General features: G+C 35.0%; 1 protein-coding gene across 1 annotated transcript in view; it reads right to left on the reverse strand.

The window, feature by feature from the left end:
- LOC121422287 (E3 ubiquitin-protein ligase MGRN1-like) overlaps positions 1 to 14,955 on the reverse strand; it is a 33,953-nt gene that overhangs the window by 18,528 nt on the left and 470 nt on the right. Inside the window, exons 2-5 of the mRNA XM_041617221.1 lie at positions 3,612 to 3,730; positions 2,867 to 2,964; positions 2,533 to 2,661; positions 705 to 822 (exon numbers count right to left, since the gene is read on the reverse strand). Of these exons, the coding sequence (XP_041473155.1) occupies positions 705 to 822; positions 2,533 to 2,661; positions 2,867 to 2,964; positions 3,612 to 3,730 (464 nt within the window). The remainder of the gene's footprint in view (positions 1 to 704; positions 823 to 2,532; positions 2,662 to 2,866; positions 2,965 to 3,611; positions 3,731 to 14,955) is intronic.

A 14,955-nucleotide genomic window follows, 5' to 3' on the forward strand; every position in this document is an offset into this window, starting at 1 on the left:
AACTTTCAAAGTTATAATGGGAATTCAACAGATATCCCCAATTCGGCCAAAGTTCATTGACCCTAAATGACCTATGACCTTGATCATGTGACCTGAAACTTGCACAAAATGTTCAGTGATGCTTGATTACTATTATGTCCAAGTTTCATGAATCAGATCCATAAACTTTCAAAGTTATGATGGGAATTCAACAGATATCCCCAATTCGTCCAAAGTTCATTGACCCTAAATGACCTTTGACCTTGGTCATGTGATGTGAAACTCATGCAGGATGTTCATTGATACTTGATTAACCTTATGTCCAAGTTTCATGAACTAGGTCCATATATTTTCTAAGTTATGATGACATTTCAAAAACTTAACCTCAGGTTAAGATTGCGATGTTGATTCCTCCAACATGGTCTAAGTTCATTGACCCTAAATGACCTTTGACCTTGGTCATGTGACATGAAACTCTAATAGGATGTTCAGTAATACTTGATTAACCTTATGGCCAAGTTTTATTAACTAGGTCCATATACTTTTTAAGTTATGATGTCATTTCAAAAACTTAACCTCAGGTTAAGATTTGATGTTGACGCCGCCGCCGCCGCCGTCGCCGTCGCCGTCGGAAAAGCGGCGCCTATAGTCTCACTTGCTTCGCAGGTGAGACAAAAACTTACTGTTTACGTATACAACAATGCCCAGGGGCTAATTTTTCTTACCTCCCCTTCATCAAAGTCGGAGGGGTCAAAGGTGAATGCCGGTTGAGCAAAGACCTGGTTGGCTCCTCTCTCGTACCTAAAGGTCTCTGACCTCAAGGAAGCATTCCTTGCTGTGTACCTGTCAAAGGCAACAAAATGAGGTCAAAGGTAACAACATAAGGTCAAAGGTCAATGATCATGTTCAGAATAGATTGTGGGGACCATAACAAAAAAAAATCACATGAATACTTACCAGATTTTTTTTATCTCATTCATTCTCTATTGCAACTATTTTTCATAATCTACATTTAACTTAGTTTATTTGTCTATTCATTTTCACATCATCATTGTTCATTATCATCATTTTCTTTTGCATTTTTTCCATATCTTAATTTATCATTTTTAAATAAATTGCAGCTTGGATCTTAACCCTATCTAGGCCGGGGTATTTTGGGAGTTCCTATGGCCGGGGGGGGGCCTCCAAGGCGCCCCCCTAAGATCTCGGCAGTCGACCGCGCGATTGCGCCGAAAATTGGCATGCGGGTTGCCTGGGACATAATCTACAAGATTGTATAGTAATTTATTTCATGCGAATCACTATTAAGTGATTATGCTAATTTATGCGTAATTAGTATGCGAAATCATACTTTTTCCTCTAACTCCCTAAATAAGGCTAATTTTTGGTATAGAAACTCTTAGTGGTGTCCTTAGGGTTAGGGTTAGCAAGTGTACATGAAAAAATTGTGATATCAAATCATTTTCTTATGTATTATATTGTTTTTTGCAATTTCTTATGTATTTCTTTGTTTTTTTGACCTTTTGTTTTTCATTGTTTTTTCAATGAAATTTGTTGGGGACTCTTCTGTGATCATAAAAAGCATAAAATGAATACATTTAGACTAGCAAAACTAAAAATAATCATACATTTATGAATTTTGGTTGAAAACACAATTTGCATTGACTTTGTACACAAAATCACGTTTTGAGCAATTTTCGGTCTGACATGCACTTACATAATGTTGCGTAATTTCGGAACCACGTACCCGGGTGATGCAAAATTGGTCTCAAAAGTTGCGCAAGACTTGAAAGTAAAAAGTCAGCGAGCGGCGCAGTCAAAAAATTTCGCACAGCGAAAATATCGCGCGATTCATTGAGGGGGGGGCCTCCGAGGCCCCCCCCCCCGGCCTAGATAGGGTTAAAGAACAACCTTGCAACATCCAGGCTACAAAGTTCCAAGCTATACATGCTTTGGATTTGCATGCAGACAAAACTGCATAACAGCTGAAATCAAGTAATGTTTCAATATAAATTAGATTTCCAGTCACAAAATCATAAATATGCATTACTACATGTGCTTTCACTAATGAAATTAAATTAATCGTAATTTGCTTGCTGTTCATGATCATAATTTATCCACCCTAAAAACGTGTCAAGACTCGGCTCTTAAGCAATTCAAACAAACAGAAAATATCATCAGCCCTAAGCCTGCAATGCAGTATTCAATTTCTCTAGACCTAGTGGCCAGTATTCTGAAATCGATTTTCATTCAAATTCTAGTCAAAAGTTGTGGTTAACTTTGATTAGCCAATTGTGGCACAAATATCTAACAGTACAGGTTAAATCAGCTTTTTTGGAATATATTAATACCTGTCTAGGATCAATTGTTATAAGACCAGTACGCTTTTTTTATCATTACACCATGTAGAACGAACAGAGTAAATGTATGAAACATACAACGTAAACTAAATTCCAGCTTCCCATAATTTTAGTGGAGAATTAGACCATGGTTTACGTAAAACTGGACTTTAGAACATCGGTCAGTAAGTGGTAGAGTATGTGTGTAACTTACACAGCCCTTCCTGCAGTTATCTCTTCTGTGGCAAAGAAGTAAACGGTGATAGCCGTCTTGGCCTCACTATCGAATATGAACTCTATGGAGTATCGTGTAGAAGGGGAATCGGAATCCTCATCGGTCGTACTGCTCCATAAGAAAAAACACAATTTACAGAAATTAGCGAGATGTTCTTATTCATATACAAACACTTGAAGATTTTTTATAAGTTTAGCTGAACTTCTAAATCCCATCGCCACCTTACATATGTGATTGTGTATACATGAGCTAAGCACTTTAAACATACTGCAATTTTATTTCCGTAACAATAAGATTGAACTTGATACTGTACCTGACAGCCTTGACTAATTTAAGAGAATCCTTTCTGATATTGACAAGACTCTTCAGTGTCTTAGTTGGTTCGTTCGGTTGGGGTGCCGGGTATGGAAACTGGTGGAGGAATAAAGTCAGTGAGTTTAAGTTTAGTGAGTAATCATTGAGTTTTAACACATTAAAAAAGAGAATGCATATTACAAATATCAAAACATCCCAAGTTGCGACTGATTACAGTGAACTCTGACACTGCGCTGAATTAAATGCCAATGATACGAGATTCAGCATTGAATTTAGATATAATTTGTCATGTAATGATCATCAATGTGAATGACCATGTGAACCACATACTAAAGACACAGTTTTAACCATACAATTAAGGGCCGTCTGCACCAGCCCAAGTTTTTAAATTAGCACGCTATTTCTGATCCGGAAAATCTCGAGAATATTTTCAATGGAGACACAATTATCACGCTAGTTCGTAGGATTAATCTCGAGATTGCAATCCCGAGTCAATTTGGGATTATTTGCAATATAGGGCGCTATTTTACGAATTATAAAAATATTTTCTGCGTATGATGTACATTCATATGTTTCTTGAAAATTCAGTGTGCTTCTCTTTGTTTACAAAACACATTGTGCAAATTTCCTGAGGAAAAAATTATGACGTTGTGATGGATTTCCATAAACTTGAGGTTGATCGGATCAATCGTAACTCTTTGTAAGACGGGAAGCTGATGTACATGTATTACATCTAGACTTACTGGAGCAGGTCTAGAGTTGAGATAATTGACATCAGCATTTTCTCCAAACAGATAAGCTTCAGGCTGTGGTGTTTCAAACCTCTGTCCTCCCATACTGAAATGGCTTCCAAAGTAACATCCTGTATGTAAAAAATGTGAGTTTATTTACATTGGTAACAAAAACTACATGTATGCTGGATTTATATCTAAGGTCTGTTGCAGAAAGAGTTGCGTTTAAACGCAAACAAAAAAATCAATTGCAAGTCCCAAATGCGCGTTGTTGTTTGGTTGAAAATCAAGTTGCGCACGATTTGTAGAGTTGCGATTGATTGCAACTCTTTCTGCAACGGGCCCCTGGTGACACATCACCAGTGAGTCAGTGACTAACAAATTTATCTCTGAGAAATTCAGTGAAATACTTGTTTTTTGACTGGCAAAGAATGACTAGTTTTTTTACGACCACAATGCTAATTGCTTTGAATCAGTAGAGAAAATTCAAACAAGCATAATGCAGAAAATTTATCAAAATCAGACATAAAATAAGAAAAGTTTTCAAATTTCGCTTATTTTTCACAAAACAGTCACAACAACTCAGTAATATGCTGAGAGAGTTGATGATGTCCCTCACTCACTATTTCTTCTTTTTTTTTTATTGTTTGAATAATACAATATTTCAGTTTTTACAGATTTGATAATAATGACCAACTTGACTGAAACAAAAAATATTAAAACAATGGTAGTTCCACATGTTCAGGGAGGAATAAAACTTTATTTCACACGACAATGAGAAAATAACAAAATACAAAATAAATAGTGATGTCATCAGTCCCCTCATTTGCATACCAACCAGGACGTGCATACTGTACCAACTGTTCTGCGAAATTAGGCAAAACTTTACAATGTCATTACTTTATTATTTTACATCCGATTTTTATGAAATTTTCAGCATTATATCTCTTTCTTGGGGTGGACTTGTCTTTTAAGGTTTGCTAGTTGATTATCTTATACTTAATTACAGTACTTCTCTTCATCTTTACAAAGTGCAACGTTCCACCTCCTTTCGAGAGTGTACATGTACCTCAATCAAGCTTAAAAATTTCAAGTTTACTGTCTATTTGTAAATAAGTAAACAATATGTAATTTGTAAAACACTTCCATTTCATTCAAGTAATTTAGATGAGCTTATTTTAAATAGTATTTCTTTCCCTGTCTAAAAAGCTTGAGCACAACACTCAGATGTTTGTTAAAATGAGAATATTACTATTGATTGATGTGCACAACTTGCCCAACAGGCCAAGTGATAAAAAAATTGCTTGCCCGAATAGAAAAAACTGCTTGCACTGGCTTGCGCGATTGCACACTCCGTTTTTTATTTTTTAATGCCAACCTAGACAGCTGGCAGCCGTCTGTTTCGAGGAGTTTTTAACATTTTTTTTTTCTTCTCGTACACAGACGGCTCGCTATCGTGCAGCCACCATTAGGGGACTTGCAATGCAAAATCCCCCCGTCGGGGCTTTTCAATTTTTGTCTTTAATGAATAAAAATTTCGAAAATTATAGTGACCAGAGTGCAAATTTATATTCCCTCTTGGCATCAATTGCCAAAAAACGGAGAAAAATGAAGTTAAAAGGAACAAAAACAGTGACTTACCTCGGCTGTCGCGCAAATTCACTTCCCCGTTTTATCCGATCTTAAGTACATAAACATATGGCCATTGAGTCCCCTGTACAGATCGCGCTAGAACTTCGGTCTCTGTATTTGGTGAGTGAAGCCAACGAAGTTCAGCTGAACAACAAAACAGAGACCGAAGCTTTTGGTCTAATGCCAACCTTGCCTACGCACAGTAGGGGAGTTGAGAAGTTTTGAAAAACGTGAAAATAAGCACGCACGTGCTTATATGCACGTTTTCGTTCCTGCCAGTCCTTCCAAAAACGTTATTATAAGCACGTTTTGACCAGTTTTTTGGCTTTAGCAGCCAGGCCTTTCAAAAGCCAAAATTTTGAGTGACACCATCAGAAAGAGCAGGAAAAATTACATCATATACCACTTTATAAAAAAAATTCACCGTCTATATTTCCTACAACACCTGATTGAAGCAACTACAACGATCGATTCCAAATTTTACCGTCGCTACGTCACTTGTCCCTTGGGCTTCCAGCAAACGTTCTTATATGCAGGTTTCCACATCCAGGGAAGTTCTGCCTCGAGTGTCTGATTTGTTTTATTACATGTATTAGGATAAGGATTAGTGGACATTTTTAGAGAGGGTGTCTATAAAATTCCCAAAGGAGACTTGCTCCTGGCGTGCACCATTAATATGTCACATGAATATTTTCTACTCTTGGTGGCAGGTGGCTGTAGAAATATACATTTACTGCTCAAGAATATGGATACATGTACATGTAATTGCTGTGTGTTCAATAGTCTATCACAATGTGTGTTGTACAGTATGTATTTACTGAGTCGCAAGTACCTTTGCCCTTGCTTTATATATTTTTCAACTCGCCCAAATGAAGTCAATCAAAATTGTGGTATGCACCCCCCACCCCCAAAAAGAAGGTCACTGCAGAGGCAATTCTTTCGAACAGAAGAGTGACATTAAATTGCTGTCTTGTAGAAAAGGGAATTATGTATTTGTTATCCAGGGAAGGGGGTTATGGGGTGGCACGGTGGCGTAGGCTTGCAGTTCACTTCAGCAGACAATAGGAAAATGTCCCCAAATGTGTTGAATACCCCCCCTCCCAGGCGCAGGCTTCAAGAGGGGGGGGGGTAGGAGGTGACTGAAGTTTTTAAAAAATATGTCTTGTTATCACTATCAACGATATCGTTTAGTTTACCCCCCCCCCCCCCCGCAGGTAAATGCTGGATCCGCCATTTTTGTGACCATTCCTCAAAGTAAGCATGGTACTCATTTTGCAATAAGACTTGTTCATTATTGGTCATCAGAGCATGTCTTGAAATTATTCTTATTTGCCAGAGACATAAAATTGATTTCATATACCTTGCGGAATAAACTGCTGCAATCGCTGAAGAAATAAAAATCACGCAAGTTTGAGAACGGTGCAAAAATGGCAAGAAGATGAGACAGAATTCATTAACATGACGGAAAGATGATTAATAATTTATCAGAATAAAAATGAATTATTTCTGATGAGTTTATTATATTTCTTCAAAGGGCGCAGTTCTCTCTAACGCATCAGAATAATTTTAAAACATGTTCCGATTGATTCTTAATTAATCCGTGATTTTGGCAGCTTTCTTTGAATAACTTACAGGGTTTTTTTTAAATAGAAAATATTTCTCTTTTTCGGGCCACCAAAAAAAAAGAATGATTTGGTGGCTCGAACGGGCCACCGATAAAAAAAAGTTAGTGCCGAGCCTTGATCTGATTATTATAAAAGGTAGAGCAGAATTATCTCACATAAAGGGATCATCAAATCGCAATTATATGAAATAAAATGAAAGCTTGAATGTATACTAAACTCTTTATTTGTCAGTATCAAAGCAACAATTTCTATAAAGATATTATTAAAAAAAATACATGTCAACAGATGAATCATTTCACTTATTTCTTTGGAATGAAGGACAAAAATGTATCACTGTAATATACTCCACTGCAGGCTCATAAAGCCACCTTCATGTAGGTAAACAGTAGGTCCAACATTGATTATCATATGACTTGTCCAACGGCAACAAGAACACTAATAACATTGAGTAACAGTGAATAGTTTCATTTTGTTGATTATTATCTCCTTCAAGTTGTTTATTCAGATTCGTCCATCTTACATTGCAAGTCTTCAACCATAACTGAATAAAGTCAAGCTAAAATATAGGCCAATAGATGAAGTATGTCAAACATGACAAAATGAAGGCCTACAACATTTCAAAGTATTACATGTGAAAAAAGAAATGAAATGAAACACCCTGAGGAAACATTCTAATCAAACACAAAGTCATTTATAAGTGACAAAACGTTGTCAAACTATCCAACTATGTTTGTGAAGCTAGAGAGAAGGGCATCACTGTTCCGAAATTGGATAGATTCAGTTCGAAGTAGTCAATCTAAGTTCAACATGATAACAGTAACTGAAAATGCCATTTTCTTTGAATGATTAGCGACACACATAATGACCGGAATCTGGTATTAAAAGAGTGATTGAAAGCGTACAGGAGTCAAGAGCATTCATGGAAAATGAAATAAGAGTAAAGATATTACATAGTTAAATCATTGTCAATGATAAGAGTAATTGTTGATGAAGGAATAAGGATACTCAACTGGAATAGACGGACACATGAGTTGTCATAGGTGTGTGGAGCCTATAAGGGCAAGTCCACCCCAATGAAAAGAGAGAAATCAATCAAGCACTTTTCTTAAAAGTTTCATCAAAATCGAATGCCACAAAAGGAAAGTTGTGATAGTTCAAAGTTTTGAACAGTTATATGCACATCCTGTTATATGCACATCCTGTTATATGCACATCCAGTTACATGTACATGCACATCCTGGTCAGTATGCAAATGAGGGTACTGATAAGGTCACCCAGTCACCACTTGCTACTTCTTTTGTATTTTATTACAAGAAATACGAAGTATCTTAATTTTTTTCTACATTAGCCCCTCCCCCTTAGGCCTAATTATATCCCAAAGTAATTAGGCCCTACATGTATATATATGGAAAGTATGATGGGCAATTCCCATCGATTGATTAAAGAAAAGTAAAATAGATTAAGGCTTAGCAGGAAATCTGATTTTTAACATGTACATTCATATCTTTGCAGCCCCGCGAGCTTTTCATTGTCGGATAGGGTAATGCGTTTGGGGTGAGGGATTAGTTCAGAACAAGCCTGCAAAGCAGTTGTAGAATTATGGATGAGTACAGAAAAATTAACAGCAGGTTTTCTGACATTCCTTTCCCCCCATTATTTATTTATTAAGTTCAACTTTGTTGAGAGAGATTTTACTGTTGCTTTATTTTGTGGTAATCACAAACGTTATTTGGAACTATTTTAGCGAGGCTTGTTGGGACTTTTTTTCTTATGATAATTTCATTTCATACACTGTTATCACTAACACGTTTACTGTAATTTTTTTATTGTTACTATTTTTGTGACTGCGATGACTTGACCTTTTGCTTGATATTCATGTATCAATGTTAAAGGGCAAGTCCATCCCAACAAGAAGTTGATTTGAATAAAAAGAGAAAATTCTAAAACGCAAAGTACTGAAAATTTCATCAAAATCGGATGTAAAATAAGTAAGTTATGACATTTTAAAGTTTCACTTATTTTCACAAAAACAATTATTGGAACATCCTGGTGGGTATGCAAATGGGGGGACTGATGGTCATCCACTCGCTATTTCTTTTGTATTTTAATATATGAAATATCTCAATTCTATATTAAATTTTTAAAAAGGTTTGATTCCTCTCTGAACATGTGGGGGAACACATTTCCGCAACATATTGCGATTCGATAAAGAGCTTCGCTATTGGAAAAACTGAGAAAAAAATCAATATTTCATATAATAAAATACAAAAGAAATAGAGTGGACGATGTCATCGGTTCATACTGACCAGGATGTGCATATAATTGTTTTGTGAAATCAAGCGAAAGTTTAAAATGTCATTACTTTCTTTTTACTTTTTATCTTTTTATTCAAATCAAGTTTTTGTTGGGGTGGACATGCCCTTTCAGCAGCTGACGGATATTTGATTCATCTAAATGATGCATATTCTATTGTTTTAATAAAACAAATATTATTTCAAAATTTGCATCAATTAATTTCATCACTTTCAGTACTCTCTCATGTTGACTATCACAGGGTTGATACTTAAAGGACAAGTCCACTCCAACAAAAAGTTGATTTGAATGAAAAGAGAAAAAATCCAACAAACATAACACTTAAATTTCATCAAAATCGGGTGTAGAATAAGAAAGTTATGACATTTTAAAGTTTCGCTTAATTTCACATAACATTTATATTCACATCCTGGTGTTTATGCAAATGAGGAGACTGATGACGTCATCCACTCACTATTTATTTTGTATTGTATGAAATATGAAATATTCTAATTTTTTCCTCATTGCCAAGTGAAACAACAATTAATTCCTCCCTGAACATGTGGAATTATCATTGTTTAATACTGTATGGTTCATTCAAGTTGGTCCTTACTGTCAAATCTGTAAAAAATGAAATATTGTATAATATTCAAACAATAAAAAAAAATAGTGAGTGAGGGACGCCATCGACTATCTCATTTGCATGTCACTCAGTTGTGTATTAGGGCAGGTCCAAGCTATTTGACTTGTGACGTACGGGACATTTTATAGAGACTTTAAAATTGTGTAACATAAGAAATAAATGCACAACAGCGAATCTTTTATGGATTTTGGTAGGCCAGTCATGCCCTCTTTATTCATGAAAAAAATTAGTGATCTACAATTCCATTAACGATGTAATATTTTAATTAATATGCACTGTGACGTACGGGACCAGACGAAAGTTGATTTTTTTTTAAAAAAGAGGACTCGAGCCAATATGATTCTGTTGCGGACAACATACAGCCTGTGAATTGGAATAAGCTGGAAATCTCTCTTTATCATGTTTTCATCTTGTATCTTATCAGGTTTCATTAGCCATGAATGAAACGATGGAACTCATTGGTGTTATTATGTAATAGCTCAAAATATAAACAACCGCGCTGTGACGTACGGGACATGTTTCGTATGGGACATTTGTCCATGTGTAAAACGAATGGGGAAAGTGAAATTTCATCAAAATTTATAATTAACTTGATGCAAACCAAAGTAAGTTAATTTTTACATGGATTATCATGATTGATATATATTTCTTTGATAGCACACACTGAAACAAAACATAGCAAACACTTTGCGACCTTATAAATATTATGAAAGATGTCTTTCAAATAATTCCATACATGTATGTGTTAAACGAATGGGGAAATTGAAATTTCATCAAAATTTACAATTAACTGGATGTAAACCAAAGTAAGTAAGTTTTACATGGATTATTATGAGTTATATATTATTCTATTATAGTATATGATTAAACAAAACATAAACACTTTTATAACCTTATAATTATAAAAGATTTAATTAATAACATAACTAATTAATACTAATTAATGTTATTATTACAAATTGTCACTTTATTATCAGCCTTTTACCAATATTCAACCACTGATATAATATTATTTATCTCAATTTACATTATCTTTGCTCCTTATTAAAAAATAACCCTAATTAAAATTACATAGAAATCCCATGGTGTGTCCCGTACGTCACACATTTGTCCCGTACGTCACAAACTTAATTACATGTAGATGATATAATTAAACGTGAAATTAATTCAGTAAATTCACTTTAATTTTTGGATGTATAGTACATGTAATATAAATTAGAATTCTCCAAAGTTTGAAGATAACTGTTCAACTTTTTCTTAATTAGAATCTAAAAAACATGCTAAATCGTGACGTACGGGACACTGCCTGTTGGACACCAGATAATTAACTTAATTAGTTTTCAAAATCATTTTTCTCAAATGTTTGCATGAACTTAGCACAACAAGTCCCCACATAAATATTTTCAAATATATAATTTGCTTATCTATCTGCAGATCAAAAAATGTGATGTCCCGTACGTCACGCTAATTAATGATTTCTTGGAATCGTGACCTTGGCATCCATTAACTTTACGTTTTCAGAAGAAAAAAATATAGGGGAAAAAAACTTCAGAGTATAAGCTTTAAAATAATATGCTAGATTTAGGCAAAGATTTAATTTTGGCTTCAGAGGGGACAAAAGCTTGGACCTGCCCATATCAGTGTTTTGTGAAAAATAATCGGAACTTAAAAATGTCATAGCTTTCTTACTTTACATGTACATCAAATTTTGATGAAATTTTCCATGTTATGCTAGTTTGATTTTTCTCTATTTACTCAAATCAACATTTATCTGGGGTGGACTAGACCTTTAACTTGTAAATAAATGATTTTATTTTTATTGAAATTTTTTGGTGAACTTTTTCTTGTTATCTCTTGTTTTTACACAATACTTCATGTCACTTTGTCTTCCAGTGTTTATTCATAAAAAATTATATTTACAAAGTAAACATGCGGGATAGGCATACAAAATCATACTAAAATGGTCTTGAAATAATGATGGATTCAATTACAATTAGGTACAAATCATACAATAAATATCAGGTACATATTCAACATATGTAGATCAATAGTCACACCCATTCAATAAAAATCTTACAATAACAACCTGCATATGATCGACAGTTTATTGGAATCCAATCACACTCTTACAACATTCAAGTTCTGTCATCAATACATTATTACTACACTCCAAATTGTAAACAATCAATTCACAGTGCAACTGAGGTAATTGGAGATTCTGTTTTTTTCCGACAAACATGCCGTTTGAACGTTTTACCATAGAGCTATTACAGATAGCTCTATGGTTTTACACACCCATGTTTACACACAACACGCTCATGTACACCTTACACCCTAAAAAATAAAATAACATTATTTTGCAAATGTATGAGTCGCACATCCCCGGTGCTTCAAAATTCAGGAGCTATCAACCAAAGCATGGAAGTAAAGGCAAATTCTGACTTTCTTTCTATATTACAATTTCTCATTCCTTCGTGAACAGGTGGGGAATCTTTATCTGCAACATCCTCCGATTAAAAAAAGAGCTTCCTTACACTGACAAAAATGCATCATTTGAAATATTCTTTATTTCATATAATAAAATACCAAGAAATAGTGTATGGGTGGCGTCATCAGTTCATAATCATAATGACCAGGATGTGCATTTATAACTGTTCTGTAAAATTAAGCGAAACTTTATAATGTCATAACTTTCATATTTCAAATCCGATTTTGATGTTCAGAGTTATGCTGGTTTCATTTTTATTTTTTTATTCACATTATGGTTTCATTGAGTACTTCACACTGAAAGAATGGAGAGGGGCTGGGAATGAATGAAAAGATGTGGAGGTACTGAGAGATCATGATGAGACAGAAACAGAAATATGGGGAATAAAGTAGCAAGACAGACATCGAGGTATATCAAACAAGGTATATAGGTACATGAAAACACATGCATTTCAACCCACTTCAAACACAAAAATTCTGACAACATGAATTGAATGTACATGTTTGTATATATATATATATATATATATATATATATATATATATATATAATGCTTTTTACCTTTAATAGGAGATAAAGAAAATATACATTTTGACATTGCTTTCAAGCATACATGTATATTATCCACAGTATACAAAATTCAACAATTAAGGATAAGAAAACAACTGTATACATAATATTGTTCACATCAAATACATGCAAATAAATTCTACAGAATGTATAATTTTAAACAGTCTGATAATTTTCTTAGAACAAAATTTAAACAATCTGGATAGAGATTTTCTCATAAAACAGTGAAAGGTGAAAGAACTTTAAGATCCCACACACACAAAAAAAAACATTATGGCAACCCTAACAGCCTAGACAGGGCGCGACAAACCCGCTTGCCCGATTGCCCGGGGCAAGTGAAAATGACGTGCGGGCAAGCACCTCTCAAAGTCAATTGCCCGATCGGGCAAGTGGTTGCTGCGTCTTTTTTTTCTGTACCGTACCTCGTTTTTCCATAAATCATCCAAAATCCACACTCAAAATCATGAATAAGCCTTAAAAAATAGGAGTAGCGCCGTTTCAAATTCCGAAATTGCGTTATTTTTTCTGTACCACGTATTTCCATACATGGTACGGTGTGGTACCAGTTATGAAAAAAATCAACGCAATGGCCGGGAAACAGTTGAATGTAGTATAGGGGTCCATTATGACTACCACCATGTGCAATTTCTAATGCACATTTTCCATCTTCCGATATCACAATTCTGTGATAAAATAATTAGAACTACACAGGAAATAAATCACAGAGTCTAGTAACTTCGCATTGGTGAGTTGTCATGTCATTCGGCTTTGCTTTTCAAAACGGCCTATTAACATCCAAAATAACTTGCCGTATTTGTTAATTATAACTTAAAATTCATTTGTTTCCCTTTTTGAGGGGATGAGGTAAATATCAGACAATAAATCATCAAACAAAGCTCCATCTATTTTACAAGGCCGGCGGGAGGCTCACAAACGTGCGCATACTAGCTAGCCAGTCTGAGCTCTGTCTCTCTGCCAGAGCTCTGGGGGACAATTCGCTCAGTAAAGGCCATAATGATGGTGATTTTCTGTTTCAGACAGAGTTTACATTTCGGGTATATTATTCAAAACTTCCAATAAAGTTTGATGATTTCTTCATTGTCATGTATATTTAAGTTATTAATGAATACATTCTCACCAAATTTAGACTCCCCCATAGAGAAATGCAATTTTCGTGGAACTTCAAAGAACTTCAGGAAAAGTTAGGGTATGTGGGCCTTTATTACACGGCCGAGTACAGGTTATTGTACTGGAATAGGCGAAGTAGAAATTACCGGTAGATATTGAATTCATTTATATCAAAGTTCAACTCACAGTCACACCCACACAAACACACCCTCGCACACACACACACACACCCAAGATTCTAAGCATAGTGAAAAAAAATACTTAAAAATCATACAATATTAAACAATGTTACTAATAATTCATTAATAAGTGAACAGGTATTATTTAAAAAATCGGGCAAGCAGTTTTTTCTATCGGGCAAGCAAATTTTTTCATCACTTGCCCAACAGGGCAAGTGACGAAAAAATTTTTTGTAGAGGCCTGCTAGACATACTAAACAGAATAATGAACATTTTATTTCCACATGCCACCTCGACCAAACCAAAAGTAGAAAATATTCAAGTGACATATTGATTTAGGGGCATGCCAAGAGCAAGCGCAAGTCTCCTTTGGAATTTTATAGACACCCTCTCTAACCTTATCCTAATAAAACAAATCAGACACTCGAGGCAGAACTTCCCTGGATGTGGAAACCTGCATATAAGAACGTTTGCTGGAAGCCCAAGGGACAAGTGACGTAGCAACGGTAAAATTTGGAATCGATCGTTGTAGTTGCTTCAATCAGCTGTTGTAGGAAAAATAGACGGTGAATTTTTTTTATAAAGTGGTATACGATGTAATTTTTCCTGCTCTTTCTGATGGTGTTAATTAAATTTTTGGCTTTCGAAAAGCCTGGCTGCTAAAGCCTAAAAACTGGCCCAAACGTGCTTATAACGTTTTTGGAAGGACTGGCAGGAAAGAAAACGTGCATATAAGCACGTGCGTGCATATTTTCACGTTTTTCAAAACTTCTCAACTCCCCTACTGACGCATACGCTA

The sequence above is a fragment of the Lytechinus variegatus genome, chromosome 10 (genome assembly GCF_018143015.1).
Source record: "Lytechinus variegatus isolate NC3 chromosome 10, Lvar_3.0, whole genome shotgun sequence".
Taxonomy (NCBI): domain Eukaryota; kingdom Metazoa; phylum Echinodermata; class Echinoidea; order Temnopleuroida; family Toxopneustidae; genus Lytechinus; species Lytechinus variegatus.